The following is a 26,121-nucleotide window of genomic DNA, read 5'->3' on the forward strand; positions in this document are numbered from 1 at the left end:
GTGGTTGTTTTCCTTCAGCCGCACCTTAAGGCGCACAGGTTCAAGTGTGGAGTAAGAAGAGCTCGAATTAACTATAATTGAAGGTTTGCCAGAGTATATGGGGAGAGAAGGGAAAGACACTTAGTGTTCAAGGAATTTACTCACCGCATCCCCAGTAGTGAGGAAGTGGTAACCACCACCCCCTTGAGAGCTTCAGGGAAACTGTCTTCAGGGGAAAGGCAGCCTTCAAAGAGGCAGGGGACGCTGGGGATTCTGTTTCTTTTGGTTAAGCGGGCCATCAGAGTGGTGCTGCACGACTGCAGCAGGCCAAAGAACAAGTGAGAGAACAGGACACAGAAGTGGAGAACTCTTAAAAAATTTTTGTTCTAAAGGTGCTGGATTAGCTCATAGAAGGCAGTGGTGTGTATGTGTATTTAAGACAGAAATTATTATAGCATGTTTTTATACCAATGAAAAAAAATCCAGCTAAGAGGGTAAAAATTTGCCAAGAGAAAAATGGGATAGACGTGGGGATCATGTAGAAGCGAAGTCCTTGAGAAGGTCAGAGGACATCGGATCCAAGGCCTAAGTGGCAGAACTGGCCCGAGAACCAACTCTGTAGAAGGAAAGTGGTAAAGAAGGCTGTGGGCAGGGAGGTGCGTAGAAATGTAGAAGGTAGATTAGTTCTCTTTGGAATGAATCTATTTTATCTTTTCAAGTATGAGAGGAGGTTATCATCTGGTGGGGAAGAAAATTTGGAAATTTGATGAAAGTTAAGGGTAAGGAGAAATAGTCTTGGAGTTAGGAAAATGAATTTACTAGGGAATTATAGGTTTATTTGGCATTATCAAGTGCCCACCTGAGATTTGTGGCCATAAATCTGAAATGAGGTCATTCAACACAATTATGTAACTTTCACCCATCAGACCTTGCTGCTTGGGTACAGGTGCTAAGTAAGTGGCTTAACAAAGACCGAGGGCTATGCCAAGAGAGTATGATGGAGGGAGCAAGGTTCAAGTGGGTCAGGGCATTGGTACAAATACAGGCCATAATCTGTGCTTCTTAAGGATGGAGGCGAGGATATTAAAGGAGTAAGGATAATGACAAATGGTGATCAAGGGACTGAAAGTTTGGGTGAGGGTAGAGAATTGTGGGAGCAAAAGAACAGGAGTAAATGAACTCAAAGGGGAGATGATAAACTGAGGAGGGCTATATAAGATTAAGATTTTGGAGATGGTGCATTATTAATTTTCTCCCTCAAATGAAAAATAGCATTAACTAAATAAAGCCTCTATGTTCAATATGTCACTGGTTTGGCCAGGGTATACTTGGCTAGGAGAGTTTTGCGTTAATACCACCTGATTTGAATCTCACAGTTGATCCCAATTAACATAAGTGCCTTATGTTTATTATAGGGCAGCACTACAACAAATAGGGGAAATGTATAAAATGGTTTTGACATCAACATTGACAGATACATCTGGCCTCACCTTTTCACATAAATTTTATGATGCCAATATTAAAACAAGAAAATGCTCATTCCATAATTAAGGGGAAATTTTCCAGTGAATTCTATTATCACTAGCAATTTTTAAGAATAATAATAATTCTCTGGGAGCATATATTAAAAAAAGGAATTAAAGGAAAACATTTTGCTGATAAGGATATACAAATAAACATAAAAAGGATTCATTATAAAATTTTTATTTAAGTGCATTGTCACTTAAAATTACAAGAATACAAGCAAGTATCATCCAATGTCAGAAGAGATTCAGGATGATCATCTGCAGTATTTAGTGACAAATCAATAGCATTGTGGAAATTTTCAACTCATTAAAAAAAATATTCAAAGTTTCACTTAGGTAATAATTGAGCTGTGTCTCTGTATATAATTAAACTTTCTTTTGGCTTATACAATCCCATTTTCTTCCACTGGAAACTGTGTAGGATCCAGTCCTACTCTCTTCATTGATGCAGCAATATCGAATAAATAGTCATAACACTCACACCTATAAAAGAAAAAACAAAAGGTAAACTGAAGGTCTTTAGTGAAAGTTCTCCAATCCTGGTGATCACATTTCTTCTCTTCATCAAGTTAATCCTGTTCCTAGTACATTTTTTTCTCAATTTCAGGTCAAATTTTTTTATTTTGCCAACATTATTAAAACATGGAAAGGAATCATATTGACCTATGAAACCATATTATATACATCTCAGGAAATAAAAAGGAGTTTAAAATATATCACTTCCATAAATTTCAAGTTTTTACTTTGTGTCACTTTTTGAAATACATGTAGCAAATCATTATATAACTTGGATTAGCTTTTATTCTCCCTTCTGGCCTTAAACTTTCAGAATAAGATCTGTGTCTCTTTCTTTGTATCAAAGTGCATACAGCCACGCCAAATAATAGCTCTTCAAGTAAATATTTCTTGATAAACGAGTAACTAATACAAATTTCTAAAAATAACAATAAACTACTTAAATTTAAACCAATTTGACCAATAACACACACAAGAAATCATACTTTAAATCGTAGAACATATTTCATTCTCTTTCACAGTTAGAGTGTGGTGACTCATCAACTAATCTCAAATGTTCTTTGAATTTACTTACATGGTTTTAGCGTTCTCCCACGTTTTCCCCCAGACATATACTCCATGACGTCTGACTAGTACTGCACAGGAGTCTGGATATTCATTCATGGCACTGGCCATTCGTTCTTTGAGGTCTTTCTCCTCAGGTGTATTCTCAATAATGGGTACCACTAACATATCGTCATACCTACAAAACAAGCCATTTTTTCCCATTAAAAAAAAATAAAGATATTCAAATGTAAATTTATAATTTTTTCAGGTAACCAGTTAGACATTCTATTTGTATCTGGAAAGCCACTCCAAATTACGAACATGACATTGCATGTTGTTCTGTGTATCTTGCATAAACATCTCTATCAAAAGACACCTTGGAAATTTGGCAGGCATTGTTGTAATCCTAAATATAAGTGGCAGAAATTAGTACAGAATACCAAACCTAACAAAGAAATAATCAAGATCATACAAATATTTCCTTGAAGAAATCATAATATTTTCAACAGGGGATAAGAAATGATAGTTCTCAGAATCAGAAGCACAGGAAGGATTAACAGTTAAAATACTTGTTAAGTAGGAATTTTCCAATGATACAACATCTTCTTACTTTATCTCTGCAGGACCCGAAAGTGTCCCAGACAGGCAAATAAATGAATAAAGGTGTGGTTTATGGTGTTGGGATAGCAAGAACCTTCTGGAGATAACTATTCAAGGTGTGATAATATTTTCAGAACACTCTCAAAATTGTCACATTAGAACTACTTTTACTTCCACCTTGTTTTCAGTGAATGATGAAACCCAGAATACCTATTTTCCATTTTGTACATGTAATAACATAAAAGCAAATACTTAGTGACTGGTAAAATTAAGTCTATCCCTGAAGTCATTTATAACCAGGCAAAACTTAGACATGTTATCCTTTTTACACTAATTTCTCTCGCCTCGTTAATGAAACATCTGCTTTTACACTACACCTCTGTAATGGTTAAACTTTACAAAAAAAAAAAAAATTTCTTGTTTAAGTATTATCAGAAATTGCTACTTTAGGGCAGGTATAGGCTAAGCAGCTGTCATATAATAAGTAACTTGGCCAACCATTATCATTATTTCACTTAAGCAAAATAAAATAATTATAAAATATTCTTAAATATAGATGGAATAAATTGCTAGTCTTAAATCTTCCCTAATATCGGCCAGGAGAACCACAAACATATTTTCCTCTAGCATATACTGAATAGTCAGACATATTTTCAGGGGAAAAATAGTTTCACAGCAAAATGAGACTTGGAAGCTAATTCAATCCAAGCCACCCACTGTATAGGCAGAACACTAATCCCTGTAAGTGGATGAGGAACAGAGCCAGACAGCCCTCTGACCACCAGACAGTGCTCTTTTTACTCTACCATAGGCGTGTTGCTTCCAGAAGGGAGGACGATTACATTTTAATATGCTAACCTCCCCTGATAAGAATTAGATATGTATTTGAAAGGTTTTTTATTTTTTTCAAGATGGACTGAAAAGAGTAGAGAACATCAAAGCGTTCCTTTCTTACATCACCCTGCCTTTACTGCTCCTTGTTTCGAAAACTGGACTCAGCAATCTCTCCGAATTCTGATAAAGTATCGCTGCCTCCTGAGCTGTGGTAATGACAGTTACTGATAACCTATTTAGGCTCAAACAGCATTGCAAAGGATCTCAAAAAATTTTTTGAATTCTCAAACATTCAAAATAATATACAAAATGTGTATGTTACCATGCGAAAGAAATGCCATCTTCTCATTCATGTCATTTTTTTTTCTACAAAATTCCAAAGGCTCTCTATGTGCTCTGTTCCTCTACCCATGCTTTTACATGTTCCCCTGACCTATTTTTATTTCTTCCCCAAATGCTTATGAAATTGATAGCACACATAATGCCTCTCCTTCAAGACCCAGATACGGAAAAGGTAATATGGGACTATACTTTCTTGTATGTACACTTTCATAGTTTAAATATTTAACTTTTGCAAATAGGTATTTCACAGTCCCGAGGAATGCTTTAGGCACACAATAAATATTAGCTAAAATCAAATAAAATTAATTTCTCAGCACACTAGTTTAAACATGTATATTCTATTACATGCAGTAACAATAGGTTATTGCTGTAAGAACACTTCAGAAAAACTGGCACCCTTTTCCCCTAAACAAAGCAAAGTAGAATCAGACCCTTTAGGAAATTAAGAAGGGTGAAGGTTCCAGGATGAGAAAGCCAGTACATTCAAATGAAATGTTTAGCTTGTACCAGAACACCAAAAACAAGTTTCTTCATGTCACTCTATTCCACATTGATGAATAATTATGACATTATTGTGGGCTGGTGGATTTATTTGATTTTGTCTAGAAGGCCTCTGTTGTATACTATCTAAGCCTCTTTCCACACTGAAAAACTAATAACTATATAGACAGCTACTTACTTAGAATAATACATCTTTTATAAATATGGTAATATTAAAGAAATACTAAATTAAATCAAAGCCAAGTATAAACTTTAGTCAGCGATGGAACTTTCTGAAGACAAAGTGAAGGTGAGGAGCTCTCCTTGGATGCTATGAAGGGTATGATACTATTTCCAGAACATTCTCAAATCTGTGGCATTAGAAGTTCTTTTGCTTCCACTAGACATAGGATGAAATCAGAATATTTGTTTTCCTTTTTGTTCATGTTCATGATATGGGGACATAATCTTTCCATCTCTACAGAAATCTCAGACAGTCTTCTCATTTAATTCTGACAAACATTTCATTATTTGTGTTGCCAATAATTTACCAAGCCTGGGGTGGGGGTGAGGAGAAAGAAGGGAGGCATCTGATTAGTGTCACTGAGGACAAATCTGCTTGTATAATGTTAAGTGGAGGTATTATTTAGCATGGATCCCACAACATCTCATTAAATGTATAAAAGAACACTAGCCTGTTTATCAAAGGAAGGAAAATACTTTTTAAATTGTTTAAGCAACAACAGAAAAAAATACCTGTAGTACCCTCCCGAGGTACATTTCCTTATTCCTTTTATCATCTCTTGATGTGTAATTTTGAACTCCCGTCCTGGAAAGAGAAGGGTGGCCATGACAGCAGCTTTAGAGTGGGTATGAATCACTGCGCCTGCTCCTAGAGGGGAAGAAAAATATCACATGCTCCAGTGACAATGGAATTATATACCTTTGAAAGGTAAAAATATATACATATATATACACAAACACATATATTACTTATTTATGATTATTGACTTGTTTTTCTTGGCATGGAATAATGACTTGATGGTAGGTAGGAGAGTAGAGAGGAAGGAGGGAAGAGAAAAATACTAATAGAGGAGCTGGAAAGCAAAACAATGTAAAGTTTATCCAGCATGAGGACAGTGTACAACACTGCTCACATGCTCAGGCAATATCTTTCAGATGGTCTCAAGTACAGCTATAATCATCACAGAGATCATAATTGTGATACTACTACCACTTAGAGATTCCTAGGTGCCAGGCACTGGGCAAATCCCCTTCATGTATGTTATCTCTGAACCATCACAACCACCATAGAGGTAAATTCTATCTCCCCATTTAATGGTCAAGGAAATGGGGGCTCAGAGATGTTAAACTGTTTGTCTATGGTTCAGATACCAGCGGTAGAACTTGGATTTGAACCTAACTCAGCCTGACCCTTAATTACCAAGTTAGGCTTCATAGGACAGGCCATTTCTTGGTAGCAAACAGGATGGTAGGGATTTTAAAGTTTAGATGTAATGGATTTGTATGCTATAAAATCCAGACAAGGCTATTTTTTGCAACTGGAAGTTTATTTAGCTTTGTGCCATGAAAATTTTTTCATGCTTTTAGAATCTGTTTCTGAAGTTTTATCCTTTCAATAGCAGCTGATAATGTCCAGGAACCGAACATAGCATGATTACTTACTCAATATTGATTTTATTCAGTGGCTATCTGAAAGTTTAATGACTTTATTGCTATGGTTGAGCCAGGACTTCAGTTATAATTTTCTAGGTTCAACCTTTCCAGGCTGGTTTTCTACCACAATTTCTGGGAATTAAAATAAGCCTCCTTTTTTATCTTACAGTAAATTTCTCAAAATAGAGAGGACCATTCCCACTGCAGTAAAGAAAAGGCCAGAATTCTCCCTATTAATGTAATTTATTTCTAAATAAAGTTCCAGAGGTATAATGCTAAACTAAGAATGAGAATCTGATTGTAAATATTTATATGTAGTCAGTCAATTTGAAAATCTAGAGGAGTCATACTAGGTTGGAATTTGGGCCCTAATACTTACTAGCTATTTATTTAGGGAAAATAAAGAGACTCTCTCTATATATACTTCATATAACATGGAGTAACAGTGTATCTTCCACATAGGCTGATGTGAGGACTGAATGAGTTAACATATTTAAAGTTCTTGAACATAGTAGGCATTCAAAAATGTTAACTACAACAATTACCATTATTTAGGGGAGGCTCCTCTGCAAATATTCATTATGTCAAATACATTTTCTGCCTACCTCTCATTGTATAAGCATTCATAAAAAGAGGAGTACACTGGCTTTTTTTTAGATTCTTAAAAGGCGGAGGTCCACTTATGTCCTGTTCATGGATGTCACAAACAAACATGTCTTCAGGCTATTTATAAAGGGGAAAAAAGATAAAAAGGCTTATGTTGTATCAATTAGAAATGTCCCATTTCTTATGTGTGAGTGCTAACATATGTATACATTTTAACTCATATTTTAAATATCCATATGTGATTTCTTAAAAATTTTTAGCCATTTTGAGAAATAAAAAATGTTTTCTACTAATCAAAATATTCTCAAGAGTTAAAATAATCTTCCTTTAGAATTTGAAGAAAAAAAGTGATATGGAAAACTAATAGGTACATAATGATTTGCTGTCATTTCATCAATTTAGCCTCTCAACTTTGCTCTGTAATTTCATAACTAGATTTCAGAAAGACTACATAAAGAAATCATTATTCTAAGACGGTTATTACAGTTTTTTTTCACATTTCACAATATAAGAGGAATAATACGCAGTAAGTAAAATTCTCTTATCCCCTGAGAAACTTAACTGGTGCTCAGAAATGTTAATCTTAATTCTTATTTTCATTCTTAAAATGCTAAGGAATTATATATAGATTCACAGATTTGTTTTCCTAGTAATGCATGCATATTTCTGACTTGCGACTTTCATTTGCTAGGGTTCATTACAAACTACAATATGAATGTTTTATTAAAGAAGCATTATGCCTTAGGTAGAAGTATTTGGTGTCTATTTTAACCAGATTTTGCATAATTGGAATTACTTTTCTATTATTAAATATAAATCAGTTTGGTCCATTCAAGACCATTAATCTGATTACTAGCCTGATAAAGATGGTGTTATAATGCTGCAAAGTTGTAATCACTTTGTAACGATTTAAGATTGTCTTGTTACTCACTTTTGCCCTCTAGAGGTTGGATGAAAAGGCAAAACAAACTGGTTGCTTGGAGGGCACTTAGCGGTGGACTTAAAAACAATTTAATAGTTTCTTAACAAATGTTTAACAACAGTTCCATAACAACTGTTGTTTACTTAAATTATCACAGTATAACCACCTTTCAAAACTAATATTTCTTTTAAAAGTAATTCCATTTCACAAAACAATAGTCAAATAGAGAAAAGGTGTTTCGGTTTAAGAAGGATCCCTTTATCATACCTGAATCCGCTCCTTTTGCACTCCTGAAGGAGCGATGTAGATTTCATTGCTGGTGACACAAAATATAGAAATTGGTATTTATTTAACTTTAATGTTCTGCCTTTGCACAAAGAAAATTGTATCCTTGCAATCTAATCAATGATGTTTTTACAAATGAAGTTATACAAATAGCTGCTTGATTTAATGCCTGTATAGAAGAAAACCAAATTACTTTAATGCCTTTGTAATGCTGGTGACACAGTAAAATGTTGATAGTTTCTTCTGTTTTCTACGTTTTCATATGTACTTTTAAATTTCTTTGTACAATGCAAAATCAATGGTAACCAAGCTTTCATCTGGTTAGGGGAAATGAAAATCTGAAAATACAAGTCTTTAGCATCTTTAAACATGAATAGAGTTTATCCTATTATATCTATAATACAATTATTCTACAATCTAATTTAGGGAGAATATGCCATCTAGGAGTAGATCTCTATTTTGCAAGGAATTGGGTTTAATTTTATTGTATGAAATGCTCGTATTACAAAACATGAATTTCAGAGACCTCTGCTGGACAGTTTATTAAATTACAGCATTAACTTTGGTCTACTTTTTGGGTGGAATAGTATGCTTTCCATTTGAAAAGCACATGTATCTTGTGAAAGTATTTGGCCATAAAGCTAAAACAATTGAAAAAAGTTAAAAATATAAAAGGCTACATCTGGAGAGTGCTTTGTTACAGAATGTTGTGCTGAGGGAAATGGTACACCGTACTATTTACCACTAAGTAGTCTCAAATTTGATTTGGAAATTTCAAAATCTTCTCTAAGTTCTCTCCACCCTCAACAAAGGTCCTTCGGCTTATTTATCAGTTTCAGGTGTTGCCAGAGGGTACTAAAGAGCTACCACAGCTCGTACACACTCCAGCTTCTGTCATTGAGGCATGGACATAAGGACATAATAAATACTAACTGTTTCATAGTGAAAGTGAGGATGCTGGCTTTTATTAAATTAAGCTGTCAAAGTTGGGGTTACTAATAAACCTATAGACTTTGGAACTGACAAAGTGTAAGGTGGAATGAGAATTCCTTTAAGGGTCCACTTGTAAATTAAGGTCTAGAAAATATATGCCTGATAATGGGAGTGAAATCCAAAGCATAGCAAACTACATTCAAGCATTTGTTTTCACCAAGTGGCTATTGCTTCAGAGCTTGGTTGCATAAGAAAACCATAGAAAGGCACTCCTCTGGAACCAGAGGGCCTTTTCTAAGTACCAGGAATCCAAATCTTTTGCCCATGTGTAACATGGAAGAAACTCTAGAATCATGGGTGGTACGCAGTCCAATCACCTCCATTGGTATGTGGACTCACAGGTCTTATTATGGGGAGAAATTTATGCAGTCCTGGGAACAGACCCAAATAAAAGTTCAAAACAGTCTGCTGGTAAATAAAATTAATCTATAAAGTAAGAAATTCCAGGGTATTTATTCTGTTTATTCAAGCAATTCGGTATGCTAAGTCTGTTTTTATTACTGTCTTCATAAAATGGAAATCAGTTTAGAGTTTGATCAAGTTTGGGTAATTAAAGGATTAGTTAATTAGGTTTTAGTATAAATACATTTACAACTGTAAGGAAGGAGCTATCTGGATAAAAATATAAAGATGACAGAGCCTTTATTTTAGGAGGGAAACATGCCAAAGACTAAAAGTGAACATTTACTTGGTACTATAAGCCACGAACAAAAAGCATTTTGAATTTCAAGGTACTAAGTTTTGGAATATGTTTCTCTATATTCCCTGTTCTTTTGCTATGTGGTAAGCAAGGGGATAAAACCCAAGAGTTTATAATACATCTATCTATGTTCAGTTGCTTCTATTTTTATTCACTGACTAGTCATTTAAAAACATCATTTAAATCTTACTATTCCTCAATTATCTTGTCTATAAAATGGGTTTACTAACTTTAATAGCATGCAACAGGGTTAGTGTCTCTGACACAACATTATACTGTGAAAACAGGAAATGCCAAGTGTGAATAGTAGGGACCCAACCTAAACACAATAGCTGCTGAGTATACTGGAACTGCCTTGATTACTGGTACATTCTTTGTCTGCCATTTCCTCCTTCTTATTTAACTCTTATGTGTGTCTTACGCTGTCTTTTATGTACCTCTTTTGGCATCATATAGCAGTACCATAAGTTGGAATGGTACCAGCCAAACCTTGGAATCAGTAAATAATCTTATATGTGTAAAGAGCTTATTGACAGATCTTGGAAACGTCATCTATTGGATTTTTACTTCATTCCAATTCTAAATATCAGACAAAGAAAACCAAACTAACAGCATGAGAGTAATATTGCTGATAAAGTTATTAATGTGGGTTTATTAAGTCATTTAAATATAGGGGAAAACATTTTACTACAAACTAGTCATTTAACTCTGTAAACACACATTTAATAGATTACAATAGTGCCGTAAAATTGTGGCTGTTTCCACCTGTGACCGCCAGGAGGCACTCCTCACCCATTAAGAATTTTAAAAAACCAGTTTTCACATATGACGTAACTTTCCTATAAATTGATTGTAATGCTGTAAAACCCATTTAATTTTAAAAGGTGCTGGTGAGTATTTTAGGGAGACCACACACAATTTCAGTGCATGGATTAATAAGTCTTCTAGAAAGAACACATCTTTTATGTTGTTATGATAAAAAAAATTCCCTCGTAAGCTTTGCAATGGCCCCTATCTGCATTCTGTTTTTAACTGTGCTGTTTTTTAAAGAGCCAGTTAGAAATGGTTATTTTAACTCAATTGGTAGAAAGCTCTATTTTGTACATATACAATTTCTGCATATGCAAATTTAAAAAACCAGTTACCTAAAGGCAATGTTTAGAATATGACTTATTATAAATAATACAGCTGAGAAACCAAATTACTGGGACTCAACTACTAAATGGATAAATTAAAAACACGACAACAGATGTTATCATAGGACTTTGCTGTTAACAGGCCAACCTGAAATTTCATTTTGACAAAATAATCTGAGAGCCTGCAAAATGCTGAATTGATACATTATAACTGGGCTGATAGTAAAAGAAGAGTCAGGGATGCTTGTACAATGTGCTTTGTAGAACAGAAGATTTCCAGACTGAGTGCATCCCCATACCTGTAACTCTTTGACAGTTGCTGACTAAGGCCCCCCCTGTCATTTCCCATAGTTCTATTAAAATTTCATGAGTGACTTAGTAATTTGAAGCAGATGAAATTTCAATGGCACTATAAAATCCATTTGTTTAAAAATCTCTGACTATATTTTATATTCCATTCCTTTCTACACAATGCAAATCCTTGGGGGCATTACTATATATATATTCAATATTATATAAATATTGTAGTAATCCAATTTTTTTAAAGAAAATGAGTTAGGATAAAGAAATAAATCACATTACTCAGTTTAACATTCAGCCATCAGACAATAATATTCCTAAGACATTTCAGGAGAAAAACACTAATTCTCTTCCAGAAACACTTGAGGGAATGAGATTTTACCACCTTTATTTTCATCATTAGATTACTTACTCCTTCATCCAATTGGAGGAAAGACACTGAATAAATCTAATGAATAATTAAATACTATCCATTTTTCTGTTTCAAGTCCAGTCCCTCTTGTTTTATACTCTGAGCAACATGGACCAGCAGGCACTGTGTCCATTAATAAAGATACAGGCATTTAGAAAGGCTTATTACCTTTCTTTTGACTCAATAAAAAAGTATCAGGATTTTTGATGATTAGTAATCTGTATTTAAGTGATTTAAATATGTATCTGAACCTTTGAAATAAATCCTATCTATATAGAGGGGATACTATATAATTTCAGACATAATGAATATACTTGGCAGCAAGTTATTTAATTCTGGTACACCAAAGACTGAGGACCGAATCATTCTAATTAGAATTGTGGTTCTTAAAACCTTAGGTATTGTATTTGCAACTTCTATACACGTGTTCCATTCACTTATGCAAATATCTGTTTCTCTATTTAGAAACTAAATACCTTCAGTGTCACGTAAAATTGAGCATCAGTTGTCATCTGAACATAAGACATGTTAGGCTCTTGGTGGTCTACTTACATGGAGAACTCCCAGAAGTGAAATCAGCTAGCAACTTACCCATGCTTCAGGCTAATTCCTCCTCCAGTCCCAGTGACCCAGCCCAAATGGTAAAACTGTTTGCAAAGCTCTGGGATCAGGTATCTTGGATGTTCTTTGTCCTTAAAAAGAAGATAATTATTTTTCAAGTAGATGTATTTTATCAAGTGACTATTCTAACTGGCATCTTTATTAAGAAACCAATTTTAGGAAGTTTAAGATTTCTACCATAAAGTACTATAAGGGAAAAATTATTACAAAACACATTGTTCTTCATGTTTAGAAAATCTACTGCATTATTTGACAACTTAGAATTATTCACTACAGGGAAATACAGTCTAACATTACGGAACAAGCTGTAAGAACAGGTAGGGAAATGCCCAGTATATATTACAAAGTGCCTATTGAAATGCTAAATAGAATCTAGTGCCTAAAAGAACATACTTCAGTCTGAGATTTTCTTTACACAAAACATCTTATTCAATTAAGGCACAATATACGTATTATGATAGCTATATGTATATTCAGTATGTTGGTTCAGTTTTATTTTTATTTAAAAAATGTATTTTTTCTGTAGTGATTATATTATTTTATCATAAGAGCAATATATAGTCATTATGTAATATAAAGTCAAGAAAATAACATACAAAGCACTCAGAAACAATCACAATACTTTCTTGCTGGCCCATGTCTATGAAGATATGTGTATAGGAACATATATATATATGTGTTGGGATAAATATCAAGCCTTATTTATTTTTATTAACTATTATTGACTTATATTAGTTTCAGGTATGCAAAATGATTAGATATTTGTATATATTGTGAAATGGTTAGCACAATAAGTTTAGTTAAAATAAAAGCATTATTTTTATATGTCTAATGATTACTTTTTTAGGGGAAAAAAGCCTGTCAATGTTTCCTTCTTTTCTTAATTTAAAATTAATTTAAAAAGGCAATGAATTTAATTTCGGCAGTATGATATACAACTGAAAATGCTGAAAACAACTAAAAATGCTGAATAAATTATTTCAAGAAATATTTCAATATAAATTGCTGAGCTAGCAAGAAAGTTAGGTTTCAAGGGAGCCATAAAAGAAATGAGATGGAGTCTACTTGGGAGGGAAGAGAGCACCAAAGCCATAATTTCCCTGAAGGTATATGCAAAGTTGTGGGTGACCCTGAGCTACAATTTTGATAGCTATGCAAAGCACTAGAAAACAAGATAAAACCTAGGGCATGATCAAAATGGGGCATCTAATAAAAGATCTCTACATGCCCTTGAGACAAGAGGCCATACCCTCCAGCAAGGGCGAATGAGAAATAGACCCACTGCACAGAACAGCACAGCAAGGCAGTTTACCTGTATGAATTTTAGCATTGGGCGAAGTGGAAAAAAAATTTTGATTCTAAGAGAGATTATTATTGAACGGACTGAATTTTCAGCTACTTAACTGGATTCCTGAAATTACAGTGTTTTTCCAAATTCACTGCTAATATTTTACATATACATTGGGTTTTAGGTAAGTATTATGAATGACAATGTGATGGAGTAGACTTCAAAATATAAAATTAAAAACATGGAACATTGAGATGTTTCAAATTCTGCTTCAATACAGGCTTAGGAATTAATGGACACAAAGTCAAACCCATATTACACCATTTACTGCTTATATCACTTTGGGTCTCAGTTTATTCATCCTCATATAAAATGAGGACATTATGAAGAATATAAAGATGTATAATGGATATCAAGCATCCAACAAAATGTGTGACACAATATGTGACGGTGCCAATGTTGGTTTCCTTCCCATTTTAATGAGTTAAAAAATTCTTGAATTAAAATGAAGAAGAAACATTTCTTATGTTTGTTCTTAAGAAATCTAGTTAAAATTATCCATGCCCTGTATAATTTGCTATTTCCTTTTCTGGGGATATAAATGATATTTTAATTATATATTAAAGTACAGCTAATGAGAAGAACTCCTGCAGTTTTTCAATCCTTAAAACCATTAATTTCCACAGCAAGCTGCAAACATTACAACAGAGATATATTTGGTACAAATTCAGTCATTTAAATTGTCCAGAATGGTAAAGTAGAAATCAGAATACATATATTTCAGTAAGACTTGACATGAAGGAAAATGTTTAGTTAATGTTTAGTTCTCCCCTGAATGTCAATAATATTACCTGTCTGTTACTGTCTGGTTTTCAATCAGATTAAGAATTTTGAAAGACATTCCTAAAGATGGATTATAATCAGCTTCTTACAGTAGAGGTTCTATTCAGTGAGGGAAAAACATTTAATGGTATTTTATATATATTAAAACCATTAAAGTCTGAAAAGTTTTTGAATCAATACTTAATTTTTCCAATTACTCAACTGAATTATTTTAAAGAAATCAACCTCAATGGTCACTGAGATACCTGGCTCCCAGCCAACATGGGCTCTAAACCCTTTCCCCACCTTTTCTTTCCATTTAAGCTTAATAGAGGCATGTATTGCCCAGGTAGAGGTTTTCCTGGGAGACTCCCCTGTGAGTATAAAATAAACATGTATCAAAGATATTACTTAACTCATTAATTAGGGAAAAAAGAAAGATGATACAATTATGCCCGAAGAGAATTCAAAACACACATGCACGTATATCAGGAATCCTGGATTTGCAAATGAAGACAAACTGGACAATATCCACTGGGCAGCAATAAATTGAATCTCTGTAACTTGTACTTCCATGTACAATAATGATCTGCATTACTGTCAGTAGTCTGCAATTTATAGAGTTGTAAAATAGCTTAAAGCAAACCCCAAGACACCTAGTAATCTTTGCTTCTTTCAGTCTTTCCAAGCTTTTCCTGACACTGGCCTAAGGAAGGCACTGAGTGCAGGCCCAGACAAGTCAGCATTTTCTGCCTTTGGTCTTTCTTTCTGCACATCTGCTTCATTCTCCTCTCTGTGCCTATTGGTTGTCTCTGCAACTTGACCTCCACTCAAAGCCGTTTCTCCCTTCCACCTTCACCACACATAAAAACTCCTATTGGCATCAGTTAAGCACTGACTAGAAGAGATCAGAAGACGTGTAGCCTGGCTTCAGCATTGACCTCCACTAGTTGAATTGCCTGACAGCAAGTCAGTGGCCCTTGCTGGTTATCATATTTTTTACATTAACAATCTGGATCAGTGATTCCCAGGCTTCTGAATTTCAAGACCAGTAATTTTTCTTGTTTTCTAAATTTTAGGGACTGACATAAGGTTGTCAAGTTGTAACATTAATTATATTTAACTATTTACTATCACCTTCTTAAAAAAATAAAGTGTATTTTTAACATAAAAAGAATAGGAAGGATAATCTCAGAATAAAAGGTAGTCCTTCAAATCGAATGCAATTAATTTTGTGAAATTCACTTTTTCATTTTCCTTACTTTCTTTATTTTGCAACAGTAGAGTAGAAACTGTACAGGGATATCTGGGGAGGATGAGGTTATCTTTTCCTTTTTGGTCTCCTTGCCTCCAATTTTTCCTTTTTAAGCTTACTCTTCACTCTATTATCAGTACTAAAATAATATAGCACTTTGATTATTGAACTCTAATCCTCAAACCATTTAATGCTCAAATACTACCTCCTTGGTCTGTTATGTCTTTCTGCTTTCTTGCTACAATTTAACTTCTCAAATATTTTCTTCCACTTTTTCATATAAATCTCTCAGTTCTATTCAACCTCTTGTGGTAGGCAGTCTTCAGCGTGGCTCTTAATGATCTCTGCCTCCTAGCAAGCACATCTTGAGGCACAGTCCCTCCCTAGATTGTACCAGGGCTGGTCTGTGAGACCAAGACTATGGCAGATCTGCCACTTATGAGATAAGGCTCTCAAAGACCGTAGTTTATGCCTTCATTGCTCTCTTTTTGATCACTAGGTCTGGGGGAAGCCATCTGCCATATCTACTGAGACAGTCTACGTAGAAGGCCACGGGGTGAACAACTGTGGTGTATGGTCAGTCATCAGGGAGGGTTGGAGGACTGCCAACATTCAATTTTAGGATGACTGTAATCCCAGCTGACAGCCTGACTGCCACCTTATGAGAGACCCTGAGCCAGAGCCTTGAGCTAAATTTTCATGGATTCCTAATTCTCAGAAACTGTGGTACAGTGTTTGTGTTTTAAGCCTAAGTTTTCGGGTATTTGTTATACAGCAATAGATAAGACATATTTTCTTGCCAGCCAATACACCTTGTTTTCTTTGCACTGTTACTGCTCATACTGAGTCTCTAGTTATCCCAACTTTACCTCCTTCTTGGCAGCCTTTACACCAGGTTCCCACTGCATCTGTTAATTCCTCCTTGTGGCATCCCAGCAGGAAGTGATCGCTCCTTCCTCTAACTCTGTGTCATTACATTTGCTCTGTGCCTTTCCATTGGTGTTTACTATAAAACCCTCTCATTCACCATTTAGCAAACTTTTACTGAATGCCCTGAGGAAATGAATACAAGTAAGATAAAATCTTTACGTTTACCCTCACACTCTAGTAAAGAAGTTAACAGTTATGAAATGACAAGGCAATATAAATACATGCCGGTCCAGGGCATTCTCAGAGCAACAGCTATTGGTGGGAGGGAGGGGAGTTGAGCAAATCTTCATAGAGGGCATAGCTGAGCTAATGAAGGACAGTGGGAGTGTACCGAGTAGGTGATGAGAAGGGCATTCCAGTCACAGAAAACTCTCAGTAGCTGGAACTGATTACAAATTAGGTGCGAGGGGAAGGAGTGGGAAGGAAGGGAATGAATAAAGGATCTTCCATACCATGCGTGGGAATTTGCACTTTATATTATAGATGGCTGAAAACCACTGAGCAGTTTTAAATAGATGACAACATGAACAGCTTTTGGTTTTGAAACATTGCTACAGTGGCAGTGGAGAGATGAGGCTGGAGGGGTGTTGACCAAAAAAGCAAAAAATTGGACCAAAAAAGGAGGCTGCTGAAGTAGTTTCAAAAGGAAATTATAAGGAAGTGATGGTAAAGATAGTTTTGGAAGATATTTAAGAGGTTGAAAGGATGGATGGCCAACAGGCACATGAAAAGATGCTCCACATCGCTAATCATCACGGAAATGCAAATTAAAACCACAATGAGATATCATCTCACACCAGATAGGATGGCCAATATCCAAAAGATAGACAACAACAAATGCTGGCTAGGATGTGGAGAAAGGGGAACCCTCCTACACTGCTGGTGGGAATGCAAATTAGTTCAACCATTGTGGAAAGCAGTATGGACGTTCCTCAAAAAACTAAAAATACCATTTGACCCAGGAATTCCACTTCTAGGAATTTACCTTAAGAATGCAGCAGCCCAGTTTGAAAAAGACATATGCATCCCTATGTTTATCACAGCAATATTTACAATATCCAAGAAATGGAAGCAACCTAAGTGTCCATCAGTAGATGAATGGATAAAGAAGATGTGGTACATATGCACAATGGAATATTATTCAGCCATAAGAAGAAAACAAATTCCACCATTTGCAACAACATGGATGGAGCTAGAGGGTATTATGCTCAGTGAAATAAGCCAGGCAGAGAAAGACAAGTATCAAATGATTTCCCTCATCTGTGGAGTACTATAACAAAGCAAAAACTGAAAGAACAAAACAGCAGCAGACTCACAGAACCCAAGAATGGACTAACAGTTACTAAAGGGAAAGGGACTGGGGAGAGTGGGTGGGAAGGGAGGAAGAAGGGAATTAAGAGTCATTATGATTAGCACACATAATGTAGGTGGGGGTATGGGGAAGGAAGTATAGCGTAGAGAAGACAAGTAGTGACTCTAGCATCTTACTATGCTGATGGACAGTGACTGTAATGGGGTATGTGGTAGGGACTTGATAATGGGGGGAATCTAGTAATCACAAGGTTGCTCATGTAATTGTATATCAATGACACCTTATTAAAAAAATAAACTTCAAAAAAAAAGAAAGAAAGGACAGACTTTGGGGGAAAAAATGAAGAAAAGGAAGGCTTTAAAGACTTCCAAGTTTTTGGTTGATTAAGTAGCTAAATGGTTAGTGAGGCCATTTACTGGAATGTCCGTCATTAATATTTATTGTTTACTATGCACCAAAGATTTTCTGGGAATTCAGCTAGGAACAAGAGGAATGTCCCTGCCATAATGGAGTTTACACTCTAGGGGGTACTTTTAACAATGTAAACAGAAAAATAAATAAATTGTAGTAAGTGGGAAGAAGGAAACAACAGACCGACAGAAAAATAGAGATCACTTTGATTAAGGTCATTAAGGACGGCCTCTTTGGACAGGTGACAATCTAAAGCCTAAAGTGTGAAAAACAGTGTGTGATGAATGAGTGATGTTCTGTGTTGGGGACAGGAAAGCACTGCAGGCAGAAGAAACAGCAGGTGTGAAGGCCCTAAAGGAAAAAGCACTTGACAAGTTTAAGGAATAGAAAGACCAGCTGGCTAGAGCATAGTGATGAAAAAGAAGTGCTGCGAGTGAGTGGTAGGTAGTTTGTGCGGCCCAAATCACGTTAGGGGCTTCAAAGCCATGCTGGTGAGAACTTCCTACCCCAAAGGAATTGATTCACGGTAAGAAAGATAGGGAGAGGGAGAGAATTGCGCAACACTGGTTGAATTAAGATCACATCTCTTACATTAAGAAAATAAGTCTTACATCAGAAATTAGAAGCTGTTGTTTTACGGACTGAATCGGGCTCACAAGAAGTGGTTTATTTGGCCTTTACAGTGCTTAAATAGAATCTGAGCCAACATTTAAAAATTGTATTTCACACAAAATCTGAATTTCTAGCTTCCCTTAAAAAAAAAAGCAGAACTTAAGACAATGGACGTATACTCTCATCCAGCAAAAAGGCTGGAGTTGTGTAGTACTACCGGTATTGAGTATCTTCTCCGGTCTCATCTAATCTTCCCTGTCCAGCCTTCTGTCCCCACAGATTTGACTATGCTAACACGGGGAAAGTCACTTATTCACACAAGATAGTGGTTAACAAGTATTTTGCAACAAAACTTCCATGTTATTACTTTTTAACTGGGACCTTCAGCCCTAAGAAAAAGGCGGAGGAATAAAGGGGCGGTTTTAGGGGGCTTTCCCTGCGTGTTAGGCAGGGCTTCACACATTGTATTGTAATCATACATTCGTCTACCTTTCTAGACCCCAGGCCATCTTCATCACCATTTTATCTACTAGCACGTAGCTGTTCATAAAACCGTTGGTGCGCAGAAATGAACGGCAAGTATGTGCCGCCCGGGGGCGGATTTTCCTTCGACTTCTGCTTAAGGAAGAATCGTTCCTATGACCATCCCATAGTCCACCTAAACCGAAGCCGACAGAGAACGCCTAGCGGAAAGGCACTGCTCCGCCTGGCGAACGCTCCCGGTGCCCGCTGCGTGCCAGTCGCCGGGCCGCTGGAACGAAGCTCGAGAACAGGGAGCTCCAGTTCCACTCCGGTGCTTCACGGTTCCGTTGCGCCTGTTTTCACATAGTCTAGATTACCAAATAATCTATCATTTTTATAATATTTTCTATATTAATAGGTTGTTTTAAAACGCACACTCGAGACGCCAGACGCTCTCCTCCGTTATTTTTCCTTTCTCGGTCAGGTGCCCAGCTCCCGCCGTCAGAGAGCCCAGCTTCGGGAGCGGAGACCGCCGCGGGTCGGACGGGCTCACGGCGGCTCGCAGAGCGGAGACGTAGGGGTACCGGGGTCGCGCCCACACCAGCCCGATCCCGCCCGGCCGGGTACCGCTCCCGCACCGCCTCCGCGGCAAGAAGGGCAGCCGCGGCCCCGCCCCTACCTGCGCGCGGCGTCGCGAGGAGCAACAGTCTCCGTCCGGAGCGTGATAGCCAGACATGGCGCGGAACAAGGAAACCCGCAACTTCCAACCTTCGCACGGCTTTGCTCCCAGCGCTCCGTCCCGGTTAACGCAGCGAGGCTACAGCTGCAATCAGGCGCTGCTGAGGGCAACTCGGGGGCGGGGCGGACAAGGAGGAGTCTGGAAGGACCTCGCAGCATGGAGATTCAGAGGCTGCCCCTGACCGGAAGGCTGGGCCAACGAGGTTGGGGGCGTGGCCTCCCGCGTAGGAGGCGGGGCCTGGGAAGGCCTCGGTGTCTGAGCGATCAGGCTATGCTGTGGACAGCCTGTGAGAAGGCCGGGAAGATGGCCGCCTCCTGGAGGCTAGGCTGTGACCCTCGGCTGCTGCGCTACCTTCCAGGCTTTGGTGGCTGCCGCAGCCGGGGGCTGACTAGGGGGGCTGCTGGGTGGTCTGTCGGCCTCGGAGCTAGTCGAAGATGGTTTCATAGCACACAGTGGCTGCAGGGTGAGTGGCCGGGGCTCGTTCGGCTTCTCTGTAGATGAGCAACGGGCCTGGCTCAGGGGCCTTTTGCTTGAGGGCCCGTCTGGGTGTGGAGGTGCCCAGGGGCACCCTGCTCCCTTGGCCTTTTCTCGGTGAGGGGTCCGCCGATTTGGCCTAGTGCAGGCCGCGAAAGTCTTGGGAGCTGGGAGAACCTGACTCTATTCCTGGCAGTCTGGTTGATGCGGCTTGTCTGTGACCTTGCTTGGAACTGGGTTATTGGTGAGGGGCGGAAAGAGATTCTAAACGCTCTTCCGATCACATCTCAGGTTCCTTTAGAATTGCCGAGCTGCCGAGTTTCAGAAGCCACTGTTAGCCGTTCTTATTCACTCTCATGGCCTTTTCCTATTGGGACATCTTTTCTACGAGGCCACTGGGGTTGCCCCACGTGACGACTAGTAAAGGGATTAATTTGTACATGCCTATGGCATCACAGACATAGGTCTGGAAGAATATTTTAAGCAAAGCAGGGTCTTGAAAGAGTGAAAGTTTAGGAGGGGAATCACACCAAGAAGTTAATTATAGAAAATTGGCATTAAGTAATGATGTTGACACAATTAGCACAATTCTCAGTATTTAATTGTATATAACATAGTATGCCAGGTGTATCTCTTTACATGGGGGTGGGTCGAGGGCGATACGACTAACATTTTTCGAGTGTGATGCATCGCCTGCAAATCATTGTAGCACTCCACAGAATGAATTTTAATGTAAAAAAAATTGGTGCAGTACGCATTGCCTGTATACTGTAAGCTACCTGAGGCTCAGAAAAGAATACCTTAGAGTCACACGATAAAATGAGTGCTCTTGAGATTTTAAGATTTGCTGATGGGAACAGTTTATTCCCATTTCCTCAGCGTAGTGTTTAATAAAATACCCCTTGAAGCAGTGGTTCTTTAACTGTGTATTAAATTCCCTGACCAACCTTCCCCCAGTATGTTAAGTATTGAACTTTCCTACAGCTCCCAGAGATTATGTCTGGGGTGGAGCTCAGCAGTCTGCATTTTACAAACAACCTTTGGTGAGTTTTGACATTTTAATGTTGGTGTTTGATGGGCTCCCCTTTAAGTTTCAGCTGTCTTAGAAAATCATGGAATAGTGAGTAACAGTTCAATGTAGGAAATAATTGAGGAAGAGTGTTCTTAATTTGTTTGTAAAACAGATCATTTTGAGAATTTTCAAATGCTTCAGACTCTGCAGAGAAGGCGGCTTATGTCATTACACATAGAAATATGCATGCAGTTTTACATGATTTCCTTAGATTTAAATTAAGCCTTTGGAAACTCACTTAGGCCATCCTTATGTGATGCATCATAACATTTTATTTACCTCCTCCCCTCAACAAACAACTTTCTAACTAATAGTGAACATCATGTATCATCTGTAAGATGTAAGACACTGCATTGTAAGGAAGCAGAGTTAGTTTCCTAGTGCCTCCCTCTTCAGGACCCTGGTGATTACATTGGACCCACCTACATAAATCAGGATTCTTTCCCCTTCTAAAGATCAGCTGTTTAGCAATCTTAATCGCCCCTTGCAGTGTAACATATTTACAGCTTCTGGGTGTTAGGATGTGAAACATCTTGGGAGACATCATTATTCTGCCTACTTCAAAAGCTGTTGGGGAGCTCTAAGTTAATTAGAAATCTTGGATTTTTCCCTAATACTGAGCCAAAATTTGTCTTAACTCTTTATGTACAGGTTTTTGTTTTGGCATGTTAAATACAGGGGCAATCCTTTAACTGTTTGTTTTCCAAATGTGAATTATGCATTGTTTGTTTTTCTCTTAGCTTGGTAGGAATTGTAGTTTCCTAAAATTAAGCAACTATCTGGCAGTCTGTAGGCACTGAATCATGTACAACTATTGAATTACTTCCTTTTTCACACACATCTATCCAGGATTTAAAAATCTTTCAGTTGCAAGTACAGTTGGGAATTTGGGTTTCTTTAAAAGGTGTTGATGAGCTGTTACATATGCCATGTGTCTAGCACTGCATAGAACTTACTTCTCACAATAACCTAGCAAAGTTGGCATCTCCATCTTACTGGACAAAAATAGTAAGACTCAGAGAAATTAAAGGGTCTCCCAAAGCCACACAGCTATAAATATGTGAATGAACTGAAAGGGATATATGTAAAAAAGAAAAAAATATATGTATATACACATATACACACTATGTAATATGTTTTATAATACATATATATTTAAGAAGGGAATCATGCATATAACAATTTTTATGTATATTTATAATTCTATATATATATATAAATAATTTTTATCTGTGTTTAACAAATCTCTAACTTGTTTCATTCTTTCAACTGAAACATTGAGAAGGCAGAGACTATTCACTATTCTACTAGTACTTAGTGAAGAAGTGAGTGTTAGATGTCAGGTCCATAGGTATTGGGTACATGGTAGCTTGCTTAGAAAGTAGCTGACCTACTGAAGGAACAGATTCTCTGTATTCTGGCACATGGCCCAGTCAGTCATATTTAGCTTCAGGAGATGCCATGCTAAATTCTATATAGACCTTCTCCTTGAGGTTTTTATAGTCTGCTTGGGGAGATAAGCAGTAAGGTCTTGGTTTCCACTGTGTGTGCAGTAGGCTCTGAGGGGTAAGTTCAGGATGATGAGGGAGTATGTAGGAAGGCTTCCTAGAGGTAACAGCCCTTCCAGGCTGAAAGAATAGCTGATGTAAAGGCCCAGAGGTCGTTATGATATTTATACAAGTGACATAGCATTTGTAAACAGTTTTTCAACCTACTCTAGGCAGTTAGCTTTGAAGAGTTTCCATTGCTGCCCTTGAAGAGAAAATGGCATGTTTTGGAATTTGATTATTTACTAATTAATAAAATCTTAAAATATGGGGTTTAAATGGTCTCTTGAGGAATAGCATGTTGAATTTAAAATAAGATGTGAGTAGAAAATAAATGATTTTCAACCTTTGAAATTATTTGCCTACAGGCCTTGTCCATATAGATGTTAAATTCACATATCCAGAGGAGCTAAAAATCTAGGAAGTTATGGAAGGACAGAGAGGTCTTTGGTAGGATGGCAAGTTGGCAGCTAGAGAACTGACATACATCATTTTAAAATTATTAACAACATTTGAAAACTAGGAACTTCACATAATTCTAGATTTTTGTTTTCTCTTGAAAATTTAACATTAGGATCTATATGGTGACAGTTGATTGGAACTGAGTAGATTGTTCTGTTTAGGTAATTGCTTTCTAGTTTATCACTCTCCTCTCTTCTCTTGGAATTTGTTCACACCTCTTTTTGTTCTCCTTTTATGCCCTTATTTCTATGGGAAGCAGAAAATGAGATAGACTAGGAAAAATGGGGGAGACCAGATTGTGTGTGTGTATGTAAAGGAAGAAACTTCTTATAGATTTAATATGGAAATAAAGCATGTCTGGATCTAAAGACTTTTAAGATGCTGCTAGCCCACTGTCTAGTCCCTGTAAGCACCTGAGGTTTTGATAGCAGTTCTCTAACAAGGAGGCAACTTCTTTAATAGGAACTTTTTAAAATTTTGGTATCATTAATATACAGTCACATGAGCAACATTGTGATTACTAGATTCACCCTATTATCAAGTCCCCACCACAAACCCCATTACAGTCATTGTCCATCAGCATAGTAAGATGCTATAGAGTCACTACTTGTCTTTGCTGTGCTGTACTGCCTTTCCCATTTTTAATAGGAATTGATAGTATGATATTTTGCCAAAACATGGATACTGTTTTAGGCCTGGTCCTTATTAAATCTTCTATACTGATACTGATGAGACTGATAGCATTCTTTGAATTCTCCTTTAACTGTGGAAACAGGAACACATTAGCTTAAGTAAAAATAGTATTGATCAGAAGGATACAACACCAGTATATGAAGTGCTGCTGTGCCCTGGGGAACGGTGAGGTTCCATCCATTTCCTCTAGGTTTCCCATTGTCTTCCCTCTTTCTCTGTTCTACTTTTTCTTCACAGGCTTGCCAGTCTGCTTACTCATGGATTTTCTTTCTCTATAATGTTGGTTTTGCCTTGCTTTAATGCTGATTCAGGCATGCTGAATCAGTTTAAGCTCCATGCTTTTTCAGTTTAGTTCAGGTGTGCACCATCCTTTCTCTTGGTCCCATTCCAGAATCCCTGAATAAGGAAGCTGATGACCTGAGGTAGGTCAGCTGAGGTGTAGGATACACAGGGCTAATTGTTTCAAAGGCTGCAGTTTGTACATTTTCTTTGAAAAGGACGTATGAGTTGGGAATCAACGATTGGCATGTCCGTTACTGTGACAATATGATTAAAGTAGGACAATAGTGAAGGGCTTCTTCGTTTCTAGGGTACATAATGATTAAGCAGAATGGTATGATCAGCAAAGCAGAGATCTAGGCTACTCAGTAGCTGAGATATGTAGCCATCCAAGGAAAATAGGAAGAGGATAAATGAGGTCTTTGTCGAAGCAGCAGCATGAGAAGCTAATATTTGGATTGTCAGGAGCATTTAGTACATAATTGCATTTCATTCTGTGTGTGAAAGTGGGACATTCCAAGTAACCATCACATATTGACCATTCACTGTTTACCGTGCTTCATTTTAGATTATTTGCCTTACTCCTGATCATCGTAAGAGCCCTGCAAGGCTTAGTTGTGTTTTACAGGTGAAAAAATAGAGACTTAGTGAGGTTTAGCTCTTTGCCTAAGGTTGGTGAGTAAGTGGATGACAACATTGGAGCTATGCTCATAATACCTAGAGGAGGAGAAGGGGTCCTTTCTTGTTGGAATCTTGGAATGGACTTACTTTAACCGATCAGGGGTCTGGGTATAATAGACTTGACTACTCATCTGTGTCCTCACCTCCCCCACAAAATTCATGCTTTGAAACCTAATACCCAGTGTGGTAGTAGTAGTTGGTGGGGTCCTTTGGGAGGTGCTTAGTTTACAAGGGGAGCCTTCATGAATGGGATTAGAACTCTTACGCGAGAGAACCCACATTAGTTTCCTGGCCTTTCTGCCATGTGAGGATGCAGTGAGAAGGCAATGTCTGAACCAGGATGTGGATCCTTGTTAGGCACCACACCAGATCTGCTGTTATCATTATGTTGGACTTCCCAGCCTCCAACACCATGAGAATAATTGTTTATAAGCCATCAGTCTTGGGTATTTTGTTACGGCAGTCTGAGCAGACTAAGACAGTGGGAAATGGGGTCACTAACTCAGAGCACATGTTCATAAGAAAAGTATACAGCTAAACAAAATTGGGTGTCTGCTGGGAATAAATTGAGGGAGGGGGTTTGGGTATAGTAGCATTGAGAGCTTAC

General features: G+C 37.4%; 2 protein-coding genes across 7 annotated transcripts in view; one reads left to right on the top strand and one right to left on the bottom strand.

The window, feature by feature from the left end:
- Positions 1–1,667: 1,667 nt before the first annotated feature.
- On the bottom strand, positions 1,668–20,463 carry APIP (APAF1 interacting protein). Of its 3 annotated transcripts, none has more exons than XM_017657555.3 (7): positions 20,247–20,463; positions 12,446–12,546; positions 8,296–8,344; positions 7,106–7,223; positions 5,580–5,652; positions 2,596–2,763; positions 1,668–1,988 (listed from the first exon to the last, which is right to left on the bottom strand). In XM_017657555.3, the coding sequence occupies exons 1-7, from the start codon at positions 20,301–20,303 to the stop codon at positions 1,889–1,891; spliced, it is 666 nt and encodes a 221-aa protein (XP_017513044.1). In that variant the 5' UTR covers positions 20,304–20,463; the 3' UTR covers positions 1,668–1,888. The 3 variants fall into 3 exon arrangements, with proteins under 3 accessions (XP_017513044.1, XP_017513043.1, XP_036875787.1); XM_017657554.3 differs by having other exon boundaries at positions 5,580–5,715; positions 20,247–20,459; XM_037019892.2 differs by lacking the exon at positions 20,247–20,463 and adding an exon at positions 20,005–20,229 and having other exon boundaries at positions 5,580–5,715.
- An 88-nt stretch (positions 20,464–20,551) lies between these two features.
- PDHX (pyruvate dehydrogenase complex component X) overlaps positions 20,552–26,121 on the top strand; it is an 82,161-nt gene continuing 76,591 nt past the window's right edge. Inside the window, exon 1 of one of the 4 annotated variants that reach the window (XM_073216389.1) lies at positions 20,552–20,769. In XM_073216389.1, coding sequence (XP_073072490.1) covers positions 20,577–20,769 — 193 coding nt within the window. In that variant the 5' untranslated portion in view covers positions 20,552–20,576. The remainder of the gene's footprint in view (positions 20,770–26,121) is intronic. The other 3 variants (XM_073216390.1, XM_037019886.2, XM_073216391.1) reach the window with 3 other exon arrangements.

The sequence above is a fragment of the Manis javanica genome, chromosome 11 (genome assembly GCF_040802235.1).
Source record: "Manis javanica isolate MJ-LG chromosome 11, MJ_LKY, whole genome shotgun sequence".
NCBI classification, from domain to species: Eukaryota; Metazoa; Chordata; class Mammalia; order Pholidota; family Manidae; genus Manis; species Manis javanica.